At 48.2% G+C, this 25,668-nt stretch overlaps 1 protein-coding gene across 1 annotated transcript in view; it reads right to left on the reverse strand.

The window, feature by feature from the left end:
- The window catches only part of PPM1D (protein phosphatase, Mg2+/Mn2+ dependent 1D), an 81,624-nt gene that overhangs the window by 13,643 nt on the left and 42,313 nt on the right, over positions 1 to 25,668 (reverse strand). The window contains 4 exon segments of the mRNA XM_060259231.1: positions 856 to 862; positions 2,892 to 2,988; positions 2,991 to 3,126; positions 5,066 to 5,256. Of these exon segments, the coding sequence (XP_060115214.1) occupies positions 856 to 862; positions 2,892 to 2,988; positions 2,991 to 3,126; positions 5,066 to 5,256 (431 nt within the window).

Genomic DNA, 25,668 nt, shown 5'->3' on the forward strand with positions numbered 1-25,668 from the left:
ACGGCTAGGAAGTTTTTGCTAATGTTCAACCAAAATCCACCCTCTTGGAATTTAGGGCCAAACTATACACTACATCTTCCCCTTTCAATTGTAAAGTGAGTACAGGTGGAAGAACACAAGAACATCAGAGAAGCCATTAGTGAAGCCATGGGCTCCCCTTCCTTGGAGGTTTATAAACAGAGGCTAGATGGCCATCTGACAGCAATGAAGATCCTGCAAATTTAGGGAGAGGTGTTTGTGAGTTTCCTGCATTGCGCAGGGGGTTGGGCTAGATGACCATGGAGGTCCCTTTCAACTCTAGGATTCTATGATCTGCTATGCGATCATCCCAAGAACTTGCAGCTACACAACAGCTTGGGACTTCCTTGAGAGAACTCAGTTCAGAAGCACTGTGGGGCCCACACGAAACAGCCTAATAATGGGGCAAATACACACATACGGGGTTGTTCTGGGTTGGGAAAACAGCCCAGGCAGAAAGGCAGAGGCCCCTCTGAACTGAGTCTGCAGCAGGATGGTCACAACTACTGTACAGCTAGAAGTGGCCATTGTGATCGTGTGGCAGAATTAACATGCAGTTTGGCCCTTAAGCACATAAGATCTAGTCTTCCCCTCAGCAACTGCATAGGATTGAGATTTGGTCCACTTCCATTTGTCAACTTAAAAAAAAAACACCATAAAATTGCTCTAGGAATTGAAGGGAATGGGGCCACTGCAGGGTCTGCCATGATCTTTTACTCTGGAAAGGAAGGCATCGTTTGGAGCAGGTGCCACAAAGATGTCTGCATTTTTTTAGATTATGAGGAATTACTATATTAAGCCTTTATTCAACCAACTGTCCCCCCATACTCCGGAAACCCTGACTCTTTGGCTCCATGATAAAGATCCTATGATCGCTCTGGCAAATGCAAAATCTGTCCTCTGGGAGGGAGGGAGGAAGGGAGGGAGGGAGGGAGGGAGGGAGGGAGGGAGGGAGGGAGGGAGGGGAGGAAGGAAGGAAGGAAGGAAGGAAGGAAGGAAGGAAGGAAGGAAGGAAGGAAGGAAGGAAGGAAGGAAGGAAGGAAGGAAGGAAGGAAGGAAGGAAGGAAGGAAGGAAGGAAGGAAGGAAGGAAGGTCTTTTGCTGTTCAAGATTCGTGAATCAATGAAAGGAAAGGAAAGGAAAGGAAAGGAAAGGAAAGGAAAGGAAAGGAAAGGAAAGGAAAGGAAAGGAAAGGAAAGGAAAGGAAAGGAAAGGAAAGGAAAGGAAAGGAAAGGAAAGGAAAGGAAAGGAAAGGAAAGGAAAGATGTTTGTAGAGCAGCTCCACTGCTCTAAAACTGCCTGCAACCAATGTCACTAGGCTCCATTGTGGAGAAGAGGAACAGCTCCAAATCTGGCCACTGACTGACCACACGCCTCCAAGCAGGAATTCCCACTATTCCCACTCCCCCCCAAAAAAACTTGCAAGCAGAAAGAGGCTTCCTCTGATTTGGGAATTTTCGCATTACTCCCCCCATGGCAAAAATGGGTGAATTTCCCCATTCTTTCCTTAAAATACTTGTATCCTCACCTCTCTACCATGTGCCTGAAGCAGCTTCACCCACAGCTGTTTCAAAAGCAGTGTGGGGCAGGTGGCTACCCCCACTCCTTGTGACAACCAGTTTGACTTGGCCAATAATAAAATCTGTTGCAAAGCTTGCCATCTGCATGCAAAACGGGCACAAAGCCCCAGAGTTTATGAAGCTGCCCTCAATGCCACCTTTGGAACGGAGATTTAAATCCAAGGCTGCAGAACCAGCTCAGAAAAAGACAGGCTGCAGGCAACCCCAAATGCTTTACCTCGTCTTTGAGACCACCCTGGATGGCACCCAGCACTTCTCGTCATTCCAAAAGATCCCCTCCCCATCCTTTATGAACTTCAGCCATTTTTTCCCATGCCAGACAAAGATGTAAGGCAAAGGGCACTTCCACCCTCCACACTTCTCAAATGTCCTCATTTCTATATGCAAACCAGCCAATGGACAGCCCAAATGTATAAGAGGGGAACTCAGTTAGAGCCTCTGTTGCTTGCAAGGAGATGGAGGGGAGAAAACTGAGCAATAGAGCCCTTTGCCCATGTACCGGCATGGCATCATGACAGAAGGCCTCTTGCTCAAGCTGAACTGGAGCCTCTCTCATCTCCTCAAGCAGATGTCAGCAGACACCAATTTGTGGTCAAAATTTGTGGCCCTTCAGGCCTCAGACCAATTAAAAATCGAGCATGTTCAGTCCTAGGACAGCCCCAAATGACACAGTTGGCCTTGCACAGAACTCAGTTGTCAATCTAACCGCCAATGCTGGGTGCAGGGCTTTTTTTGAGCAGGAGCGCACAGGAATGCAGTTCCAGCTGGCTTGGCATCAGAGGGTGTGGCCTAACGTATGCAACTGAGTTCCTGCTGGGCTTTTTCTACAAAAATCCCTGCATGAAACAATGGCGATGTCAGGGGATGTGGCCTGATATGCAAATGAGTTCCTGCTCGGCTTTTTCTACAAAAAAAGCCCTGCATGAAACAATGGTGCTGTCAAGGGGGTGTGCCCTAACATGCAAATTAGTTCCTGTAGGCTTTTTCTACCAAAAAGAAGCCCTGGCCGGTTGAATTAAGTTTGTCACCATAAAGAAGCACGGACAGAACAACTCACCACAGAGAAGCAGGGACAGAACGACCACGCCTACCATGTCAGGATTCCACCCACAGGCACAGAAAAGCTTGGGGAAACCTCCACTCTAGGTTAGGCGTTACGCCAATGTTTAAAATCTTACTTGTTCAGTTAAAAACGTGCCACCGATCAGGGAGCTACACTTTTTTTATTTCGGCTTACACTGCGTAACATCTTCAGAGCCACTGACTGAAGTTTGGGGGGTCTGTATACCTTTACGGGGGAGAAGAGCACCGCGAAGGCGTCATCATCCATGCCTCTGAGCTGCGGTAGGACGGGCTCTCCGACAGGTTGAAGCAGAGCTCCTCGTTGTTTCCAAGCCGCTCCGATTGCTCCGCACCGAAGAGAGGCTGATCACGATGGCGCTGGTGTTGTCCGCGCGGAGCATGCGCTGCCTCCAGCGGCCCAGTGCCCTGTTCACCAGCATTTTGGCCAACGACTGCTGGTGCTCTCCCTGTGGGTTCAGGGGTAGGGGTGGAAGGGAAAGAGACACAGGAATACACAATGAAGCTCTCTTAATACAAGTCATGGACACTGGGACATTCAGCACAATACCCTACACCCTGATTGGCAGAGATTCCCCCTATCTAAAGCAGACATCCTGATACTCTAGACCTGGACAAACCACAGATTGAACCTGGAGCCTTCTGCATTCAAGCCAGGTACTCTTTGAAGAAGAAGAAGACTGCAGATTTATACCCCACCCTTCTCTCTGAATCAGAAACTCAGAGCGGCTCACAATCTCCTCTACCTTCTCCCCCCACAACAGACACCCTGTGAGGTGGGTGGGGCTGAGAGGGCTCTCACAGCAGTTGCCCTTTCAAGGACGACTTCTGCGATACCTATGGCTGACCCAAGGCCATTCCAGCAGCTGTAAGTGGAGGAGTGGGGAATCGAACCCGGTTCTCCTAGATAAGAGTCCACACACTTAACCACTACACCAAACTAGCTCTCCAAACTGACTAAGCCCCAGACCCTCTCCAGTGAGCTATGACACTCCCCTCCATAAGGAAGAAGACGAGGAAAAAGAGGAAGACCATAGATTTATATCCTGCCTTTCTCTCTGAGTCTACTCTACACTTGGACTGAACCTGGAGCCTTCTGCATTCAAGCCAGGTACTCTTTGAAGAAGAAGACGACTGCAGATTTATACCCCGCCCTTCTCTCTGAATCAGAGACGCAGAGCGGCTCACAATCTCCTTTATCTTCCTCCCTCACAACAAACCCTGTGAGGTAAGTGGGGCTGAGAGTGCTCTCCCCGAAGCTGCCCTTTCAAGGGAAACTCCTACGAGAGCTATGGCTGACCCAAGGCCATTCCAGCAGCTGCAAGTGGAGGAGTGGGGAATCAAACCCGGTTCTACTAGGTAAGAGTTCGTGCACTTAACTACTGCACCTAACTGGCCTCATAGCAAGAGGGCCTCATAAGAACCTCTTAAGGCACCTTCTAGCAAGTCACGCAATGATTACCTAGCTTAGCATGGTCTCCTCTGACTCGGCAGCCTTCCAGGATCATGGGTCTTTGCAAACACCTGAGATCCTTCGAATGGAGATACAAGGGACTGAAACTGGGACCTTCACACTCAGGGACCCACACACTTCCGGGACCGCCTCTCTCAATATGCCCCCCCAATAGAGCATTATGCTCAGGTAATAAAAATCTCCCAGTGGTCCCTGGCTCGAGAGAGATCCAGCTGTCCTTGGCCAGGGCCTTCTCGGCCCTGGCCCCTGCTTGGTGGAACTCTCTGCTGAAGAATATCCATGCCCAGCAGGATTCATTACCTCTCTGCGAGGCCCGTAAGGTGGAGATGTTCTGCCAAGCCTTTGGCTGAGGACAGTGATGGGAAAGCAAACAGTCTGGTGCTCTCAGGTCCCCCCCCCCCTTACCTGCTCCTTCAGACGCCTTGGGAGTTTTAATTCCTGACTCAAATTATCTGGAGCTGCATTTTTACTGGGATTGTGCTGTATTTGATATTGATACTTTAATTTAGATTATTGTGTTTTTATTCTGATGTAAGCCACCTACTTGTAGGAAAGGGGACCCTAAAAGCCCAAGAGATAGACGGAGTCGATGTGCCCTCGCCTTTGTTTAGAGATAGTTATGCTCCACTTTTCTCAAAGGCACCCTACAACATCATTCTCTTCTCCATTTTATCCTCACGAAAACCCCGTGAGGTAGTTTAAGCTGAAAGACAATGGCTGGCCCACTGAGTATCTATGGAAGGGCGGGGATTCGAACCTGAGTCTCCCAGATCCTAGTGTGATGCTCTAACCAGTACCCTGCCATGGCTCTCAGAGGCCACCTCCTAAAACATCTCAGGAAAAAAGAGAAAGAAATAGGCAGAGGCTAAGAGAGACAGTCAGTTGCTATGGGCTTCAGACAGGCCCAAGCCTACCGTAAAGTATTTCTTCTCCTCGTGTTCCTGGCACATAGAAATGGCTTCTTGAGGAGGGATCATGTTCCACAGTCCATCACTCCCCAGGATGATATATTTGTGCTTTTGAGGATCTAGAGTGTGCACACTCGTATCCGGCTCCGGAGACACCACGAACTCCCCGCTATAGAAGTCGTAGCTCCACAGGTCTCCTGGATTGTGAAAAGCAGGAGGGAAGGGAGATGAGGTTTATTTCAACGGGGAGAAAGGCACTGTTATCACACACAAAACTTCAGTTTCACACGCTGCCCCTCCCTTCGCATCCAGCTGTTGAGCCCCATAAAGATTCTGTAAAATGGGTCGTGCTGCAGACCGGGGGTGGGGGGGGTGGGGAGGGGAGCTGCGAGTGAAAGAGGGTGAAGCATGTCTAATAGTACCGAAAGTCAAAGTGAAGCTGAGATCTGAATCAGGGACTTTGCTACAGATGGGGAGGGACGGTAGTGGTGGAGCATCTGCCTGGTAAGCAGAAGGTCCCAGTTTCAATCCCCAGCATCTCCAACTAAAAAGGGTTCAGGCAAACAGGTGTGGAAAACCTCAGCTTGAGACTCTGGAGAGCCACTGCCAGTCTGAGTAGACAAGACTGACTTTGATGGACCGAGGGTCTGATTCAGTAGAAGGCAGCTTCATATGTTCATATGCCAGTCTCCAGGTGGGATCTGGGGATCCCCCAACATTACAGCTCATCTCTAGACTACAGAGATCAAATCCTCCGGAGAACATGGGTGCTTTGGAGGGCGAACTCTTTGATATTGCGTTCCTCTGAGGTCCCTTGTCCTCCCCAAGCTCCATCCCCCATACCTCCAGGAGTTTCCCAACCTGAAGCTGGCAACCCTGCACCTCCAATCCCTGCTGGCAGCCAAGGAGGGTTTCGCAACCCCAGGGGTGGTTTTGGAGAAAAAGAGGTGGTGGAGCTCATTAGTATAATTAATTAGAATATGCCGCCCCCCCCCACCAGTCAAAAGCAACCCAACGCAAGTAAGGAGAGCCCTGGGCGAGTGAGGCCTGCTTTGCCCAAGCAGGCCTCACTCACCTGGGGCTCTCCATGGCCACCATCACCCCAGTCAAAAGGCCAGCAAGCCCAAAATCGCGTAAGAAGTGGAGAAAGGGTGGTGCGGGCTTCTCCAGGGGTTAATGAGGGCTGCTGGGGGGCGTGGCAAAGCCCCTGGGGGCTGGCTGGCTGCCCGCTCTCCTTATCCAGGGATTGTTATGCAGCTGCACCTACTATTCGATGGACAAGGTAGGTAGGTGGGGGGGGGGAGAAGGGGGAACCCTCAGAAAGGTTCAGGAGCTTGGGCAACCCTATTCGTAGCAGATCCACAGCTCAGTTAAGCTGTTCCAGAAGAGTTTCGACACAACGCTGGGATGGATGGCCTCTGTTAAAATCTCATTCCCTTTAGGTCCATCGACAAGGCGGGCAGAATCAGTCTGTTCGTCATTTAGATTTTGTTTAAAACCAAAAGGTCCACACAAAGCACAACACAGCCAGTGCTCCTGAAGCAGGGGCCAGATGCTCCCAAGGCAGGCAACATCCCATTCAAATCAAGCAACATCTGGGGGTACACCACAGTGATACTTGTGTTTCAACTGTCTCCATGGCGAAGAAATGAAAAACAACTGGATGAGCTCACAGCAAGGACTCTAATCTGCCAAGACACAGACCCTCTGGAAGGGTTGTCGTGGTTTTGACTACAAAGCAAAAGACAAATCTCGTCTACCCTACTCATCGGGTCAGGGAAGGTATCAAGGATATCTCACAAAAGCCCAGCTCTGGGAGCATGATGCAAGGCAACAATACAATGTACAAACTCTGCTATTTTTTTTCATTGGCCTGAAATACAAAGACGTTTCTCTGCTGGAGTTTTTAGAGTATGTTATTCATCTCGTCACAATCTCTGTAAAACCCAGGTCTCGTAAAAATGTTTTCCAGAGTAGGCAAGACATTAAATCTCGCAGAGAAAAATCACACTTAATAACTCTGCACTGTACTGAAAAACAGAACTGAGTAGTGAAGCTTTGCCTGGACCGCACCACATCAGCTCACGGGTCCTTGGGGAGGGACGGTGGCTCAGTGGTAGAGCATCTGCTTGGGAAGCAGAAGGTTCCAGGTTCAATCCCTGGCATCTCCAAAAAAGGGTCCAGGCAAATAGGTGTAAAAAACCTCAGTTTGAGACCCTGGAGAGCCGCTGCCAGTCTGAGTAGACAATACTGACTTTGATGGACCAAAGGTCTGATTCAGTAGAAGGCAGCTTCATATGTCCATATGTCCTGGGGACACAGATTCGAATGCTGTCCCTCAGGCAAAAAAACGCTTTCCTCCACAGAGAGAAGGAAATCGGAAAGCAGGTACCGCTGGGTCATCTTCCCGCCAGAATTCTCTGCCCCTGGATTGTTTAATTTTATTTAGTGACTTCATTTATTTCTTTAACTTCATTTGTACGCTACATTTCTCCTCAGTTGGGACTCAAAAGCTGCTAACCGACTGGAACTTTGGGCCGACTCAAGACGCCTCTGAAATTGACCCAAAAAGTCCTTCCACACACAAACATCTGCCGCCCATCCTCTGGCCTCCACTTCCAAAGTGGTAGCAAATTTTTGAGCTGCATGCCAGTCGCCTCCTTGGTGTCTGGAAGCGGAAGGGCGCAAGCGAGGTGCCTTGGCAGTGTGAAACCGCCAAGCCGCCCCAAGTCGGATCTGGTTTTTAAAGAATTAAAACGCTTCAGCGCGCATGAGCACACGTGCACTTAAGCGCACAGCCATGTGACTACTGAAAATGTATGGGGACAGGAATGGTGCGTAATGGTCATCTGAGCATGCTCATGTCGCCCCATGGATGGGATGGGGACAGCTTGCGCGGAAGCATGTCCAGGACAGTTCTTTTTGAGCTGTCCTGATTTGGGACGCCTCCCATCTGCCCCAAACTGCCTGTCTGTTATCAGCCAAAGTGACTTATATAATTAACGCTCTCATTTTATCCTCACAACAACCCCTGTGAGGTAGGTTAGGCTGAGAGTGTGTGACTGGCGCAAGGGTACCCAGCGAGCTTCCACGGCACAAGTGGGGATTCAAACCAGGGTCTCCCAGATTCTATTTTTTTTAAAAAAAAAATTCAAATTTTTATCAAATTGTTTGCAACAATACAAACAGAAAAAGTTTTGAAGAAACACAATTACAAACGAGCTCAAATGGATTGATCACTGGTTAAACAAAAAAGAGAAAGTCATCATTATTGATATAATAAATTAAGACTATCACAGTATGTTGAAGTAGTCCAGGGGGAAGATCAATGCAAAGCCAAAAGTGAAAGATTGCTATTTTGAGAAACAATATCAGATGCATTAAATGCCCCTTGGTTCTGTGCAATAATAGGTAACCATTTCTTCAAAATCAAAGACTGTGGTCTAGGCATAGGTGTATTCAAGCCATTGTCAGTAAGCTCATTCAAAGTAAAATATTCCCACATCTTACTGAGCTGTGGCTATCGACGGGGCCTCCTCTGTTCTCCATTTCAGTGCTATAGCAAATGTTGCTGCCATGAGAATGATAGAAATTAATTATTTTCTACGTTTTGGTGATTTGAAATCATCCCATAAATTCAAAAAGAGTATTTTAGGAGTCAGTGGTAGATTATGGCCAGTTAATGTCTCAGGTTTTGATACAGCTTGACTCCCTCCCAGGTTTTACTGCACAGTACAGGATTAAAGTACACACCTGCAACCTGAAGTGAGCAGGCATAAGAGGGCACGTGTGTGTGTGTGGAAATATTGGAAGTGAAAACCAGTCCCCCCCACAAAAAACAAAATCTCAAGTACCTTCCCAACAAGGAGTTGGTAATCTTATTAAGCAAAGGAGCTCTCCTTCCCCCACTGGGAATACTCATACTCGGCTTGACTTCGCGAACGAAGATTTAAGAAAGGTGCAGTAGTCCATTTCTGCTGCAGGCTCGCTGGTGGCTGACAAGACCAATGCGGGACAGGCAGGTCCGGCCACAGTGGCTGCAGGGAAAAGTCTGATTTGGGGTTGATAATGTAGCAGTGCGATTCTTCCTCAATCTCCTTTTGTCCTCAAGACCAGCTATACGCGCGTTCTCAAAGGAAGAGACAGCCTGGTGGATGGTGTGCCTCCATGCTTTGCGATCTGAGGCTAGGTCAGACCACTGGTGATGGTTGATGCAACAGGTACCAAGGTATTTCTTCAAGGAGTCCTTGTATCTCTTCTTTGGTGCCCCTCTATTTCGATGGCCGGTGGAAAGTTCGCCATACAGGGCAATCTTGGGAAGGCGGTGGTTTTCCATCCTGGAAATATGCCCTGCCCACCACAGCTGCGTCTTCAACAGCAGTGCCTCGATGCTTATAACCTCCGCCAGCTTGAGGACTTCTCATACAGTACTCATACAGTACTGTTATTTACCAAAGGGAAGGCTGGACTAGAGCCCCCCACCCTCCCTGGTTACAGGTATGTGCAGTGATAAAATCCTTTTTGTGTGCAGCATTTTTGGGGGATGGGGGTTCTTCTTTTCAAGGTTGTCTTTCTTCTGAGTAAATACAGGTTACCCAGCCTGCAACATGATACAGTCAATTCTGCTACTTATTTATACTAACACAATCCTTAATACAGGTAGATCCCAGTAGGCAGCCAAGCTGGTCTGAAGCAATAGAACAAAGCGGTAGACAAGTGTGCCTTTAAGACCAACTAAGTTTTATTCAGAATGTAAGCGTTCGTATGCTCTTAAGCAGACTTCATCAGACAAGTGGGAATGGAAGCAAAAATTCTTAATATAAGTGGACAGTGTGGAATCTTGGGAATGTTTTTAGCAGATTAAAAGAATCACGAATTCTATGGCAAACTATATGGATGTTATAATCTCTTGAGAAACCATGCCCTCTGTTTAAACTAACAAGGCCAGAATGTTACCTAGATTTATGACAACCCTACGACAGCAGTCTGCTTTTTATCACCCTCCACTAGTGTTTTTTCAACAAACACAGATCCCTATTCGTGATTCTTTTAATCTGCTAAAAGCATTCCCATGATTCTACACTGCCCACTTATATTAAGAAGTTTTGCTTCCATTCCCACTTGTCTGATGAAGTCTGCTTAAGAGCATACGAAAGCTTTCATTCTGAATAAAACTTAGTTGGTCTTAAAGGTGCACTTGTCTACTGCTTTGTTCTAATCCTTAATACAGTCAAATTCCAATATTATTATTCACACAGTTCATATATACATATAGAGAACCAGTTTGGTGTAGTGGTTAAGTGTGTGGACTTATCTGGGAGAACCGGGTTTGATTCCCCACTCCTCCACCTGCAGCTGCTGGAATGGCCTTGGGTCAGCCATAGGTCTCACAGAGTTGTCCTTGAAAAGGAAGCTCACAAGGTGTCTATTGTGGGGGAGAGGAAGATAAAGGAGATTGTGAGCCGCTCTGAGACTCTGATTCAGGGTGGAGGGTGGAATATAAATCCAATGTCCTCTTCTTCCAATATATAATTCAATCACAATTCATTAAGATCAAGTAAGCTCATACATACAATTTTTTAAAAAATTTGCTGAAAGCTGTACATCGTTTATAACAATTACAAAGTGCTAGTGCAAAATATAAAAAGTCCTTTAAACATGCTCAGAATAGACGTTCCAAACAACCCTCAGTGGGAATAGCCATCGTATTCTGCACACTTCAATGAGATCACATCTTCATCGAGGAGGGATAAGTTGAACAGTCCACAGGCTTTCAATTCTTTTTCTCTACAGAGTATCCAGAACAATGTCTCATCAATGGAGAACACTGGAGATCTCACTGAAGTGTGCAGAATGCACTGGCTATCCACATTCAGGGTCGTTTGGAATGTCTACTCTACTCTGAACATGTTTAAAGGACTTTTCATATTTTGCACTAGCACTTTGTCATTGTTATAAATGATGTACAGCTTTCAGTGAATTAAAAAAAAAACTATGTATGAGCTTACTTGACCTGTTACTGAATTATATATGAACTGTGTGGATAATAATATTGGAATTTAACTGTATTAAAAATTGCGTTAGTTATTTTCACAGATTTGCTTCTGTTATGGTCTTCTTGTCCGTGATTCTCTCGGATACTACTTACATATACCGGCTGTCAAAAGCATTCACAGAATTAACAGATGGAGGTACAGTAGTTCCTCAGCACTGCTACTCAACCCGCCTGTCCAGTCAGTTGGCAAAAAAAAAGCACCTCAGAGGGGACAAACTGGACATCTGATGAGACAGCAGCAACTGCATTCGAATGGGAAATCTTGAACCTCTAAAGTTTCCAGACCCTGAACAAGGCATTTTGCATCTCCCTCCCCTCCGCATCCACTTTGCAATCTTTGCAAGGATTGGAGGGGGGGGGTAGGGAAGCAAAACCCAAGGCCTTTGTTTTCTGGAACATACATCTTGCCATTAGCCAGACTCTGCCCCATCCAACCAAACCGGGTTTTCAAGAACGTAACAAGCAGCAATTCAAATCAATTACTCCACTTCACTGTAGCAAAACATGGAGGGCCGGCCTTCATTCAAGAGCCAATTCACCTCCACCACAGTGGCCAACAAAAGAGACAGAAAACACTACACTTCTATTAAAAACTCTACCTAAAAGCCACGTCTCCTCGTAAAAGTATCGCTCGCTGCTGGTCCACCAATTAGACACAAGAAAATTGAAGCCACTTCTGGCAAAACAGCAACTCAGGAGCACACAAGTTCATTTGCAGCAGACAGCGTCATGGTGCAGGTAAGTGCTGTAAAAGTCCACACAGGAGTGGCAAAGTAATTTCATCAATACACACACATAAATACAACCCTCTACGTATAGAAAGTTAGGACAGGAGGATCTTCTTCTTTGTCACAACACTAGTTTGCTAAATAAATAAAATGTTGTTGGTTTATATACATGTTAGTTGGTTTTATCCTGTTTTTAATGTCTTTTTACCTGTTCACTGCCTAGACAGCCCTAACCTAAGGGGTGGAAAGATGGCAAAAATATATTTTAAATTAAATAAATGCCGGGAGTTTTCACTTTTAACTTGGGATTCCGGTTCCAAAAACGCTACATGCAAAAAGGATTTTATCACTTTACATACCTATAACCAGGGGAAGGGTAGACCTCTAGTCTCATCTTCCCTTTGGTAAATTACAGTACTGTATGAGTGTTCCCCGTATGGGAGGGAGAGTTTATCACATAATAAGATTCCCGCCTCCGTGTTGGGAAACACCTGAGTTTTTTTGGAGGGGGGGACTGGTTTTCACTTCAAGTTTTTCTATTCCCCCCACCCCATCCCGGCCCTCTCATGCCTACAGGTTGCAGATGTATACTTGAATCCTGTTCTATGATGTAGAACTCGGGAGACCTTGGTTCAAATGCCCATTCTGCCATGAAAACTCTACCAGCAGCCAGAAAATGGTACAGTCCATGCTCTATCCTTTCTGTTCATTCCCCTCCTGAAAAATTACAGGGCCTCTTTTATGCAAATCCCATGTGCCCCCTTCAGACTTATGCTCAGGACAATCAACTGTGAACTCTCAGAAGGTGGGGGGGCGCGGCGGAATGAAGGGTGATGGGGCTGGGTGTGGGGTATGACATGACAAAAGCTATTTGTAGCTTAGGATAGATCTGCTTTAGTGGTTAATATTGCCAGCCTCCAGGTGAGAAAAAACAACAAACAAGGAATCATAGTTCATAGTAGAGGAGACACAAACACTGCGATACGCTGGCTATCACGTTTAGTAAAATTTTTATCAAAAATACTTTTATCAAGACTCTTACACATCTTTTGTCACATTATAAAGAAGTGCAACCTTACAACGTTGCAAAGAAAAGGATGCTCACTGGGATGGACTCTTCCTTGTAATATTTTAAAATTGTACTTCTTTATAATGTGACAAAAGGTTTGTAAGATTTTTGATACAAGTATTCTTGATAAAAAGCCTAGCGTTCTCCTTGAATTCCACCTGATCTCCAGACCACAAAGTTCAGTTCCCCTGGAGGAAACGGCAGCTTTGGAGGGCAGACCCTCCTGAGCCCTCTTCTCTCCCCCAAACTCCACCTTCCCCAGGCACTGCCCCCAGATCTTCAGGATTTCCAAAACTGGAGTTGGCAGCCCTAGCTCAGTAGCAGCCTTCTGCGGACTCAGGCTATAAGTCTTTCCCCATTCTGCTACGCAAGATCTTTCAACCCAAGATGCCTGGGATCAAAGTGGGAACCTTTTGCATGCACGATCTCTACTGCCCGGCCCCAGCAGCTCTCCCCTACCCAGAGCTTAAGCAGCTACGAGGCTTCTAATTGCTCAAACCAGTCCGCAAGTTTTTATTGAGGGTTGGGAGCATCACCTGGCCCACTGCGGCCTGTTGGGGCCAAGAGCTTGAGAGCCAGTTTGGTGTAGTGGTTAAGTCTGTGGACTCTTATCTGGGAGAACCAGGTTTGATTCCCCACTCCTCCACTTGCACCTGCTAGAATGGCCTTGGGTCAGCTCTGGCTGAGGTTGTCCTTGAAAGGGCAGCTGCTGTGAAAGCTCTCTCAGCCCCACCTACCTCACAGGGTGTCTGTTGTGGGAGGAGAAGGTAGAGGAGATTGGGAGCCACTCTGAGATTCAGAGTATAGGGCGGGATACAAAATCCAATATCTTCAATCTTTGCTTGGCAGGGCAGAGGGTTAGGGGAAGGGGAACATCCTATGCAGGCCCAGAACCATGCCGAAGATAATTCAGGTTCTTAGTTCCATTTCCTGCAGCTGGTTTGTCCCAATCAAGCTGTCATGAACCCAGTGGGTTACTGCCTTACACTGCCACCACTCTGGATTGATGATCCCTTGGGAAGGCCCAGAGTACCCTCCCAAGCCCAACCGAAATGCCCCTTTAAGCCGAGAAAAAAACAACAGGTGTGATGATCAGGCAGAGAACGCTAAAAAAATATAAAGGTTTATTAATACAGGGACGGGTATTTAAACAAGGCAACGTGCTTAATAGATATAACAGAGGATAAAGGAAAATGAAAATAAACCCTAAAGCAGCTACCTGTACCTCCCCTAGCCTGTTAGTTGTCAGGGCCCACAGCAGAGCCGTAGCCAGGATCGGGAAGGTTGGGGGGCATATAATTTTTTCGGGGAGCATGCCCCCTGGCACCCCACACAACCATCCCTTTCCTCACTCTCCCCCCCCAACCCTCCCTCCCTGCCGCTTTCGTCGCTGGCGTCCCTTCCCCACCACTAAAATAGTGAACAGGACGGGGGCAGAAGCAGCCCCCAGCTTCCGGCATGAGTTAAGGGGACCGCTGACCAGCCACACCGGAGACTGGGGGCTGCTTCTGTCCCTGGCTCCGCTCACTGTTAGTGGCGGGGAAAGGAGGGTGGTGACCAGAGCGGCAGGAAGAGTTGCTCTCTCACCAGCCTTCCTTTCACGCCACTACAAGAGAGCATGGGGCCAGGAGCAGAAGCAGCCCCCAGCCGATCCGTGGGCCCTTTAACAACAGCGGGGTGCTGGGGGCTGCTTCTGCCCCCAGCTCCACGTGCTATTTTAGTAGCGTGGAAGGAAGGCTGGCGAGAGAGCGGCTCTCCCTGCCGCTCTCGATGCTGCAAGCGGAGCCGGGGGCAGAAGCAGCTCCCAGCCCCCAACTGCTCCATGGGCCCTTTAACTCAGGCGGGATGCTGGGGGCTGCTTCTGCCCCCAACCCTGCATGCTCTTTTAGTGTCGGGAAGGGAGGGCAGCGACAAGAGCAGCAGGGAGAGCTGCTCTGGCTGCCAACCTTCCTTCTCTGCCGGTGGGGAGCAGAAGCAGCAGCCAGCAACTCCCCCCTTGAGTTAAAGGGCCCGCCAAGCAACTGATTGGTGGGCCCTTTAACTCAGGCAGGAGGCCCGGGCTGCTTCTGGGGCCGGCCCCACGAGCTACCTCTCCATCACCAAATCGCTCGCGGGGCTGGTGGCAACTCCTGCCAACATGGCTGAGGCCCTGGGGGCTCCTTGGGGCCCCAAAGTCAGGGGTTTTTGGCAAGAAGTTGGGGGGCCATTCCCCCACAGGCCCCCTCGTAGCTGCAGGCCTGGCCCACAGCCGTTTTTCCCAGGTTGACTTCCTGTCACTCATTCTACCTTCTGAGTGAGGGATCCTTCCCTCAGTCACAGACTGTCCTCCCAGCCTGACTCTGTGAGAGAAAAGAACAGAGTTCCACAAGTTTATGTATCAGTCCCCCCACACAATCCCTGGACACTGATTGGTTACAGTGGGTGCCAAGCATAGTGGGGATTATAGGCTGTGTCTGCTTTCTACTCCCACACTGGTCCTTTAGGCCCAAGCCTCTCTAGGCTTTGTCTCCCAGTCCTGCAAAGATCATGACAAAAGCCTATTCCCCCACTGATGGGCTCTTAATACAGTGCTTTAAAGATGAATTTTTGCTTCCTAGAAATACAGCCTTTTGTCTAGCCAAATGCCCCAGAAAGATACTTTCAGATGCAAATCTCTGGGCTAATTTGCACATTTTAAAAAGTGAGGTTACTGGGCAGCTGATGGGATAACATTTCACTCCACTCTGGTAATCACAGATACATCAAATATGTATTGATAACATTTATATTTACTTATATTTAACACATATGTAAATATTTATATATATATATATATATATTTATATTTACATATAAATATTTTTATGCCACTTTCCTCCTGCAACACAGGACTCAATAACACAGCATGTTAAAGCCACAGACAATCAAAGATAAGAATATAATCGCTCAAAATCCTAATGCATTAGATGCCAAAAATACATGTTTTCATGTGGCGCAGAGTGGTAAAGCCGCAGTACTCCAGTCCTAAGCTCTGCTCATGACCTGAGTTCGATACCAGCAGAAGCTGAGTTCAGGTAGCCAGCTCGAGATTGACTCAGCCTTCCATCCTTCCGAAGTCGGTAAAACGAGTCCCCAGCTTGCTGGGGGGAAAGTGTAGATGACCGGGGAAGGCAATGGCAAACCACCCCGTAAAAAGTCTGCTGCGAAAACGTTGTGAAAGCAACATCACCCCAGAATCAGAAACAACTGGTGCTTGCACAGGGGACTACCTTTACCTTCTACATGCCACGTTTCCTCCAAGAAGTTAGAGGCCATGCACATGGTCTTCCTTTCCTCCCTTTTAATCTCACTAGAACCCTGCAAGGAGGGTTAGGGTAGAAAGACAGTGAGCAAATCACCCAAAGAGGTGCAAGGATGGGTGGGGTTTGAACCTGTGTCTCCCCAAACCTAGTCCAATGCTCTAACCCAGGGGTCCCCAACCCCCGGTCCACAGCCTGTTAGAAACCGGTCCATGAAGCAGAAAGGTTAAAACGGATAAAAGGAAGTACTTCTTCACCCAAAGGGTGATTAACATGTGGAATTCACTGCCACAGGAGGTGGTGGCGGCCACAAGTATAGCCCCTTCAAGAGGGGGTTAGATAAAAATATGGAGCACAGGTCCATCAGTGGCTATTAGCCACAGTGTATGTGTGTATATAAAAAATTTTTTGCCACTGTGTGACACAGAGTGTTGGACTTGATGGGCCGTTGGCCTGATCCAACATGGCTTCTCTTATGTTCTTATGGTCGCCCCACCCCCCTGAGGCACTGTGCAGCCTCGTTGCCCCGCCCCCCTCGCAGCGCCTCCTCCACTCTCCATTTCTACAATTCTAAGGCCGCTGGGGGGATCAGCCCTTAAAGAGCTGGGGAAGGCGGCACTTCACTGCCCCTTCTCAAGTCTTAAAATTGTAAAAACGGAGGGTGGAAGAGGCACCGCGAGGAGAGACGGGGCGGCAAGGCTGCAGGGCACGGGGAGGCTGCATGGCCGTGGGGGGGGGCGACGAGGCTGCATGGCGGCGGGGAGGCTACACGGCCACAGGAGGGCAGGGAGGCTGCACGATGCCATGTAGGGGGTCGAATTTGGTGCCCCCACCCTGCCGGCCCTGGGGCTTTGGTGGGCAGGCCGGCCCTGGTGCCGGTCCCCAGTGCCACAAAGGTGGGGACCACTGCTCTAACTACTGCAACCTCCCTGGTTATTGAGCGTGGACTGCTTTTTCTGCCTCGAACAGCATTGCAGCATTGCACCAAAGAATTAAAATTTCTCCAAAGCAGGCTCATTCGTCAAGGCACCACAAAAGCCTCTTGACTGAGCAGCTGATGAGATCCCGCAATCAATACCAGAGGGGCCATTTGTCATTTCAGCAGCAGCATCATGCAATGAATGGGATTATGCGGGGCCACAGAACACGGCCTGAGTTTCGCTAACCCTTCCCTGCCCCAAAACATGCACAGCGTGACATCACCTACCAGTCTAACATCGTGACACCACCTACCAGGTCTCGCAACTTGACAGAAAAGCAGAGGAAAAAAAAAACAATCAAAAAGAGACACAGAGCAAACTGACTGCCAAGTTCACCAGTGACTCAGTCTCTTACGTAAGTGGCCCAGGGTCAAACCAGACAAGAAGCTAGAAGACCTACCGTTGTATCTCCAGCGTGATTTTCCATGGTAAATAGCAGCTGAAGATAACTTAGGCCACAACAGGGAGAGGTTTATCTCTTCTTCCTGCACTAATCTTCCCCATCTCCTCCCATGGGGAGGGGGGGAGAAACATCATTTGCCTGAAAATTGTGGGGGAAACATCATGGGAGAGAGGCTTAACTCCAATCCTCCTCTCGCCTTCTCCGCAGCTGTGGTCCAAGGGCGACCCTCGTCCATTGGATAACCAAAAATGTGTTCTGGAGATCCAATTACAGATAATCCAAGGCAGGGGTGGAATTCTAGCAGGAGTTCCCTTGCATATTAGGTCACACACCCCTGATGTAGCCAATCCTCCAAGAGCTTACAAGGCTCTTTTTTGTAAGCTCTTGGAGGACTGGCTACATCAGGGGTGTGTGGCCTAATATGCAAAGGAGCTCCCGCTAGAATTCCACCCCTGATGCAGGGTCTCATCTCCTTTGACTCTCCCACCACTAAAGAATGCATATTCAAGAGAACGCCACATAATGTGGACACACACAGTCTCTCCCTCGCCCTAAAGGGCATCCATGCTACACATGTGTTTTCCACATACAGTCACGATTACAATTCCAGGCATTTTAAACAGGGTGGTAGCACTGAGCATCTTCCAAGCTTTTCTGCACTGCAAGTGTTCGTGTGTCTTCTGGATCACCAGAAGAATCAAAGTGACAAGTGTGTATGCAATTAGAAACAAGCAAGTGAGCCCCCTCCTGTATCTCGAGTGGCATCATTCACAGACGATAATGCCCTAGGAAGTATCACCTGCAAACCAAGGCTTTCCACCAATCAGAAGGAGAACTGGATTCATACCCCGCCCTTCATTCGCAGTCTCTGAGCGGCTTACAATCTCCTTTCCCTTCTTCTTCCAACAGACACCCTGTGAGATATGTGGGGCCGAGAGAGCTCTGAGAGAACTGCTCTTGAAAGAACAGCTCTTAGAGAACTTGTGACGGACCCAAGGTCGCCCAGCAGCTGCATGTGGAGGAGTGAGGGATCAAACTCGCTTCTCCAGATTAGAGTACGCCACTCTAACCACTGCACCACACTGGCTCTCAATCAGCTGGCATTCTCAGCTGAGGCCTCTCTCTTGAGATTTCTCAGGCAGCAGAAATCAATTCCCTGGGAGAAAACGGTCGCTTTGGAGAGTGGATTGTACAGCATTATACCCCGCCGAGGTCCCTCCTCAAACTCCACCCTCAAATCTCCAGGAAATCCCTAGCTCACAGTTTGACAATTCTAGCACAAACCCAGTTTGTGGTAGGGCCTGCTCACATCTTGCTCTTGCCCGCACCCCAGTTCATGTGGGAAATCAAAGTTAAAAATGAGCCTGTGCCATATAAATGCGGGTGCACAGGTCAACTCGAGCTAGTTTCCCCCTCACTCACTGGGACCCGAAGCCTGGATCAAACTCTGGCTCAGAAGCCCGATCAGTGGAGCAGGAACCCACTTCAGTTACCCTTTGACATCGCAGGAGTTAAGTTTCCAATGGAAATTCTCCAGGCAGAAGGGAAAAGAGGAGCATGACATGCACAGGAGACAAGCAACAAGCTTGATGCACACGGTGGCAGAATGGGCCTGCTCTAGTCTGCGAGCCCTGTTCCATCCTGCCCTCCAAGGGGAGAGCCTTTTCTTTCTCGCTTGGGTAACCTGCCGCCACCACCTCACCTTTGTAAGGAACTGCCCCCTGGGAGGATCAGGACTTCCCGCTTCCCTTCCAAGATCTGAGCCCTTGTATCTCCCACCACCCTGTCACCACGGGGACAGCTTACTCACTGCCTTGTGTGCCCTGAAGGAAGGGCCACTTGCCAACTGCCTGCCTTCCCCCAATGCAACTTTTAAAAGAGATATGTCCAAGACGGAGGAGGTCTACGGGGTACAGACCACCACTGCCGGCATTAAAAGTTATGAAGCATTTATTAAAAAGAATATGTTCAGAGGCATACTTTTAGCACAACATCAGAGTGAGCAAGGAATTCAAAAAGAAATCGGTAAAATGCAATTCCTCTGTCCCTCTTTCTATGCATGTCCTATCAGATGGTCCAACAGAGGACACTCGGGCTCCTTTTGCCTAGGAAGTTACAGATCTCTACAGAGCATACTTTGCCTTGCAGCTTTCTCCCAGCTTTCTGCAGCTTTCTCAATGGCTGCCTTCTGTCTGCTCTCCTGGACTCAGCACTCGAGGAAAAAATGTAATAGGGGAGGGACAGTGGCTCAGTGGTAGAGCATCTGCTTGGTAAGCAGAAGGTCCAAGGTTCAATCCCCGGCATCTCCAACTAAAAAGGGTCCAGGCAATTAGGCATGAAAAACCTCAAGTTGAGACCCTGGAGAGCTGCTGCCAGTCTGAATAAACAATACTGACTTTGATAGCCCGAGGGTCTGATTCAGTGTAAGGCAGCTTCCTATGTTCATATATTTATTTCTTCACACATGCATATTTCCCCTTAACTGTGGTTCAACTTAAGAATGCCAGCCTCCAGGTGGGATCTGGGGATCTCCCAGAATTACAGTTCATCTCCAGACTACAGAAGTCAGTTCCTCTGATGAAATGGATGCCTTGGAGGGTAGACTTTATGGCAGGGGCGTAAATCTCATTTGTTATGAGGGCCAGATCTGACATAAATGTATGTCATAAAGCGTAATGCCAGGTAGCAGAGGTATAAACTTTTTAAAGGACACAGATAATTACAAATAAAGATTTTTGTATCTCTTGTGTGCTATCGAGGGAACTAGGCAAATGAAGCTCTGGCTCTTTCCCTCCCTCCCCAGGGTATGAGGAGGTGGAGCCTCAGCCAACAGAAGGAAGAGAGGATTGGCTCAGTAGTTCTGCTGTGCGATTGAGAGAGCCTGGCAAAGCAAGCTTTCCCTCTTCCCCTTCCTCCCCAAGGGAGAAGCCACAGCCAATGGAGAAAACAGAGGCTTTGCTCTGTAGCTCCTGTGCGATTGATCAAGCCTGGCAAAGCAAGCTGTTATGCAGAAGGGAGCAAGAGAGAAGGAGAAGGAAGCAGACTTGCTTGCGGGCCTGATAGGAACCCTCTGGGAGCCTGATCCAGCCCCTGGGCCGCATGTTTGACACCCCTGATAGACTCTATGGCCTTGAATCTTACTGAGGTCCCCATCCTCACCAGGCTCCATGCCCAAATCTCCAACAGTTTCCAACCTGGATCCTGCAACCCTACCCCTGCATCCCCCTCCAGTGGTCATGGAGGACCCGGCCACCTTTGTTCAATCTGATGTCTGACTGTCGCCATGTGTCAGCATCATCCAGTTACATTATCAGATGATCCACTCCTGACCTGCTATCCTGGGCACACAACCTACTCCTCTGTCTCCCGGTACTTCATCCAAGTTGCCTTATCTTTTTCAATAAAAACTGTTCCAAACCCTACGTGCGGTTTTTAAAATGACTGCACACAATGCTGTCCTGCGCAAAGCTGCTGCTGAAATGTTGCCTCAAGCAAAACCTGAAGGAAATTTGGGAGTTCCTCTTCAGAGACTAAGAGCCCCGTGGCGCAGAGTGGTAAAGCTGCAGAAGTTCAGTTCTGAGCTCTGCTCACAACCCGAGTTCGATCCCGGCGGAAGCTGGGTTCAGGTAGCTGGCTCAAGGTTGACTCAGCCTTCCATCCTTCCGAGGTCAGTAAAATGGGAACCCAGCTTGCTGGGGGGAAAGTGAAGATGACTGGGGAAGGCAATGGCAAACCACCCCATAACAAAGTCTGCCGTGAAAACGTTGTGAAAGCAATGTCACCTCAGAGTGACATTGCACAGGGGACTACCTTTACCTACCTACCTTCAGAAACTGGACAAAAAAAAAAAAGAGATTTCCATCATCTAACAAAAACTCCCCCATCGTGATGGCAAATCCCCACATCCCTACGCTATTGCTGGATCTGACTTGAAAGAAAAAGCCAAAGCAAATCTGGGAAGAGGGTTTCTGAAGAATTCCCTAGGAAATAATAAAAGTTTCAATAAGAGCAGAGATACTTCTTGGCAGACTTCTAGGGCTGGGGAAGAGGCAGCTGCTGGTGGAAAACAGCAGAGAAAGGAGGCTGGGGGCGGGGAGAGGTGCAGCTGCCCATGGAGAGCCTTCTCTCTTGTAGAGGAAGCCAAGAAAGCAAATCTCCAGGTGAAAGGAATGAAGCTTATGAACCCCAAGCTTTAGAGGCCCCTGATGGGGGAAGGTAAGCAGATTCAAATGCGCCCCGGAGGGAACAACATGAATTCACATGGAGGAAGCCCCGGTTTGAATCGGCACACAGGCACTGCCGTGGTTTCCTGGTTTTGATTATGTTATGCTCCACAGCAAGGCATTTGTTTCCAACAATAGAAAGTTTGCACATCCAGGGAGGGTAGAATGGGAAGAAGAGACCAGCAGCTTTGCATAGAAAACCAGAGAGAGATACAGAGAGACAAAGAGAGAGAGAGAGAGAGACAGAGACAGAGACACAGAGCGAGAGAGATCCTTCTTGCTTATAGAACAAGCCTAAAGTAGGCTGATACGTATTCTCAGCATAGAGAGTACTATGCAACTGTTTATTTTGATCATATTGTCTTGTATCTACCTCTTGAACTTCACCTGTATGAATCTGATCCTAGGACAATGGTAAAAAAGGTAAAGGTAGTCCCCCATGCAAGCACCAGTTGCTTTCACAACGTTTTCACGTTTGTTTACGGGGTGGTTTGCCATTGCCTTCCCCAGTCATCTACACTTTCCCCCCAGCAAGCTGGGGACTCATTTGACCGACCTCGGAAGGATGGAGGGCTGAGTCAACCTCCAGCCGGCTACCTGAACTAGCTTCCGCTGGGATCGAACTCAGGTTGTGAGCAGAGGGCTCCGACTGCAGTACTGCAGCTTTACCACTCAGTGCCATGGGGCTCTTAGGACAATGGTATAGATACGTTATTATAGGTTTTTGTCTGGGGGGGGGAGGGGGGATTTAAAAGTTTCGTATTTTGTGACTCTGATCTTAGGATAATGGTATAGATGTGTTATTACAGGTTTTTGTCTGAGGGGAGGGGGATTTAAAGGGTTAAGTATTTTGTGAATATTTGACTGCACTTGTTGCATATTGCGTTTAAAGGTTTAATTTTTTTAAAAAGACAATGGAAAAATAAAGTAGGCTGATAAGAAAGCAAATTTCAGAGCTGCAGTTCAGACATGCTGGACCAGTAAAGAAGGCAGGGGTGTAGGAAGCCCACCTCCCTCCCCCCGCAAAAGGCCCCACTCAGTTCACAGGCCAAACAACAAAACTAGTCTTGCAAACAAACACAAGACCTTCTACTAACGTAGCAGGCAGTGAACTCTGGGAGAGTTCAGATCCCTTAGGAAGGCTCCAGGGCCCTTCCCTGGATTTTTACATTCACTTTAATTTTCTTTTTAAAACCCTAAGACTATTCACTTGTGGATATATTGCAAAGCAAGAAATAAAGCTGTTCCTGCTTTCCAGAGTTGTGAAACAGGTACTGGGATTACTGATATGTAAATCAACCTAACACGACCACACCACCTGTCGTTGATAAGTATTCCCCTGGTACAAAAGAGGTAGGAATAAATTCCTACTTATAAAATCTTACAGGTGACCAAAATACTGACAATGATCAATCTTCAATATTTATTTATTCAGTTACTATCTGTAGTTCACCTTTCTTCATGAGATACCAGGCGGATTACAGAATGAGATGCAAGAAAAAAATACAACTGATTTGGGGAGTGAAGCCTGGCGAGGACAGGATTTGGGGAGGGAAGAGACCTCATCTGGGCATCAAGTCACAGAGGCCACCACCTAAAGCAGCCATAGGGAAGTGGTCACAGGGTTGCCCACCTCAAGATCGTGGCTGGAGATCTGAGATAATAACTGATCTCCAGGAAGCTAGAGATCAGTTCTCCTGGAGAAAATGCCCACTTTGGCCCTACATCCCATTGAGGTCCCTCTCCTCCCCAAACCCCACCTTCCTCAATCTCCACCCCACCCCCCCACCCCCCCAAAAAATCTCCAGGTATTTCCCAACTCAAAGCTGGCAACTCTGGGAACTGATCTGTCATATGGAGAGCAGCTGCAATGGTGGGAGATCTCCACCTACTGTGTGGAAGCTGGTAACCCTATGGGGGTGGGGGGAATCCCACAAGCATCACCATTAAACCAGTGGTACGTCCCAGTATAGCATAGTGCTTAGACTCTCTAACTAAGAATGTGGAGACTCAAGTTCAAATTCTCACTCATCCTCAAAGCTCATCAGATGGCTTTGGGCTTCTCAACGTGGACCAAAGCAGCTTGCATCATCCTCACCTTCGAAAAAGCACATAGGCACTGCCGTGGTTTCCTGGTTTTGGTTATGTTATGCTCCGCAGCAAGGCATTTGTTTCCAACAATAGAAAGTTTGCACATCCAGGGAGGGTAGAATGGAAAGAAGAGACCAGCAGCTTTGCATAGAAAACCAGAGACAGAGAGAGACAGACAGACAGAGAGAGATCCTTCTTGCTTATAGATCAAGCCTAAAGTAGGCTGATGTGTACTCTCAGCATAGAGAGTATTATGCGACTTTTTATTTTGATCATATTGTCTTGGATCTACCTCTTGAACTTCACCTGTCTGAATCTGATCTTAGGACAACGGTAAAAAGATAAAGGTAGTCCCCTGTGCAAGGACCAGTCGTTTTTCCAACTCTGGGGTGACGTTGCTTTCACAACGTTTTCACGGCAGACTTTTTTACAGGGTGGTTTGCCATTGCCTTCTCCAGACATCTACGCTTTCCCCCCAGCAACCTGGGGACTCATTTGACCGACCTCGGAAGGATGGAAGGCTGAGTCAACCTGGAGCCGGCTACCTGAACCAGCTTCCGCTGGGATCGAACTCAGGTCGCGAGCAAAGGGCTCCGACTGCAGTACTGCAGCTTTACCACTCTGCGCCACGGGGCTCTTGTGACACTTGTCTTCTCATAATTTGACCAAAGAGGCTATTGTACTTTGATCAAATTATGAGAAGACAAGCGTCACATAGGGCTGCTAAGCCCCTGGGCCGGGGGGGGTTTCTCCCGCCCTGGAGGATCCAAACCCACCGACCCACCTAACCTACCCCACAGGGTTGTTGTGGAAATAACAAGAGAAAAGCTGCTTTGGATCCTCTGTAGGGAGGGAGAGGGGCCGATTCTTTAATGTGTGCATGTTTTCATCTACACTGCTATGAACGGTTTCGTATTCGTGAGCCGCCTTGAAGGCGAGAGGAAGGGCACAGACGCTTTTAACAAATGAGCAAATCGTTTGTGATCCCAGCCATGAGGCAAGAGAAGCCAAGGAGGAAGGGGTTAACCTAACTCAATGAAGTGCATAATTAAAAACAGGAGCCATCTGCTGGTGTCCATCTGGCTTTTATGTTCTTATGATAGGCACTGGGGGGGGGAGTTGTGCCATGTGCCTTTCAGATAATGAATTGTCTTTAAAAAAAAAAAGAAGTTGAAGTGAAGTCTGCGTGGCCCCCGCCCCACTGAAACTGGCCTGTATCCTACCGCTCTCCTCCACAAAGGTCTCAAGCCTTCCTGCAACCAGCGTTCCCTCTAAGCTGAGCTAGTATGAGGTAGCTCACAGTTCTTTAGCCTCCAGGTCACACAGTTTTACCTTAGCTCAGGAAGGGCGGCCCCAGAGCAAACTCATTTATGCAGTAGCAAATCGCTCGCTGACAACTTTAATGCCAGGAGTTCATAAAGTAGAATTTTTGCTCACAAGACTCCACAATTTAGAGGGAGCATAGCCTGCAGCCAAAGGGAAATCCTGGAGGTTTGGGGACATAGCATGTGAGAGCAGGGTTCAAGGAGGGGCACGACCTCTGTGGGATATAACAACAGAGTCCACCTTCCAAAGCAGCCATTTTCTCCAGGGAAACTGATCTCTCTTTTGCAAGGAAATCAGTTGTATTTCTAGGAAATATCCAGGCTCCACCAGGAGGCTGGCAACCTAGGTAGGATACAAGCCAGAATCTCTTGTAGATAAGGGTGCCAACTCCAAGCTGGAAAATTCCTGGAGATTTGAAAGTGAAGCCTCAGCCAAGGTATAATGCCATAGAGTCCA

Source organism: Heteronotia binoei, chromosome 18 (genome assembly GCF_032191835.1).
Source record: "Heteronotia binoei isolate CCM8104 ecotype False Entrance Well chromosome 18, APGP_CSIRO_Hbin_v1, whole genome shotgun sequence".
NCBI classification, from domain to species: domain Eukaryota; kingdom Metazoa; phylum Chordata; class Lepidosauria; order Squamata; family Gekkonidae; genus Heteronotia; species Heteronotia binoei.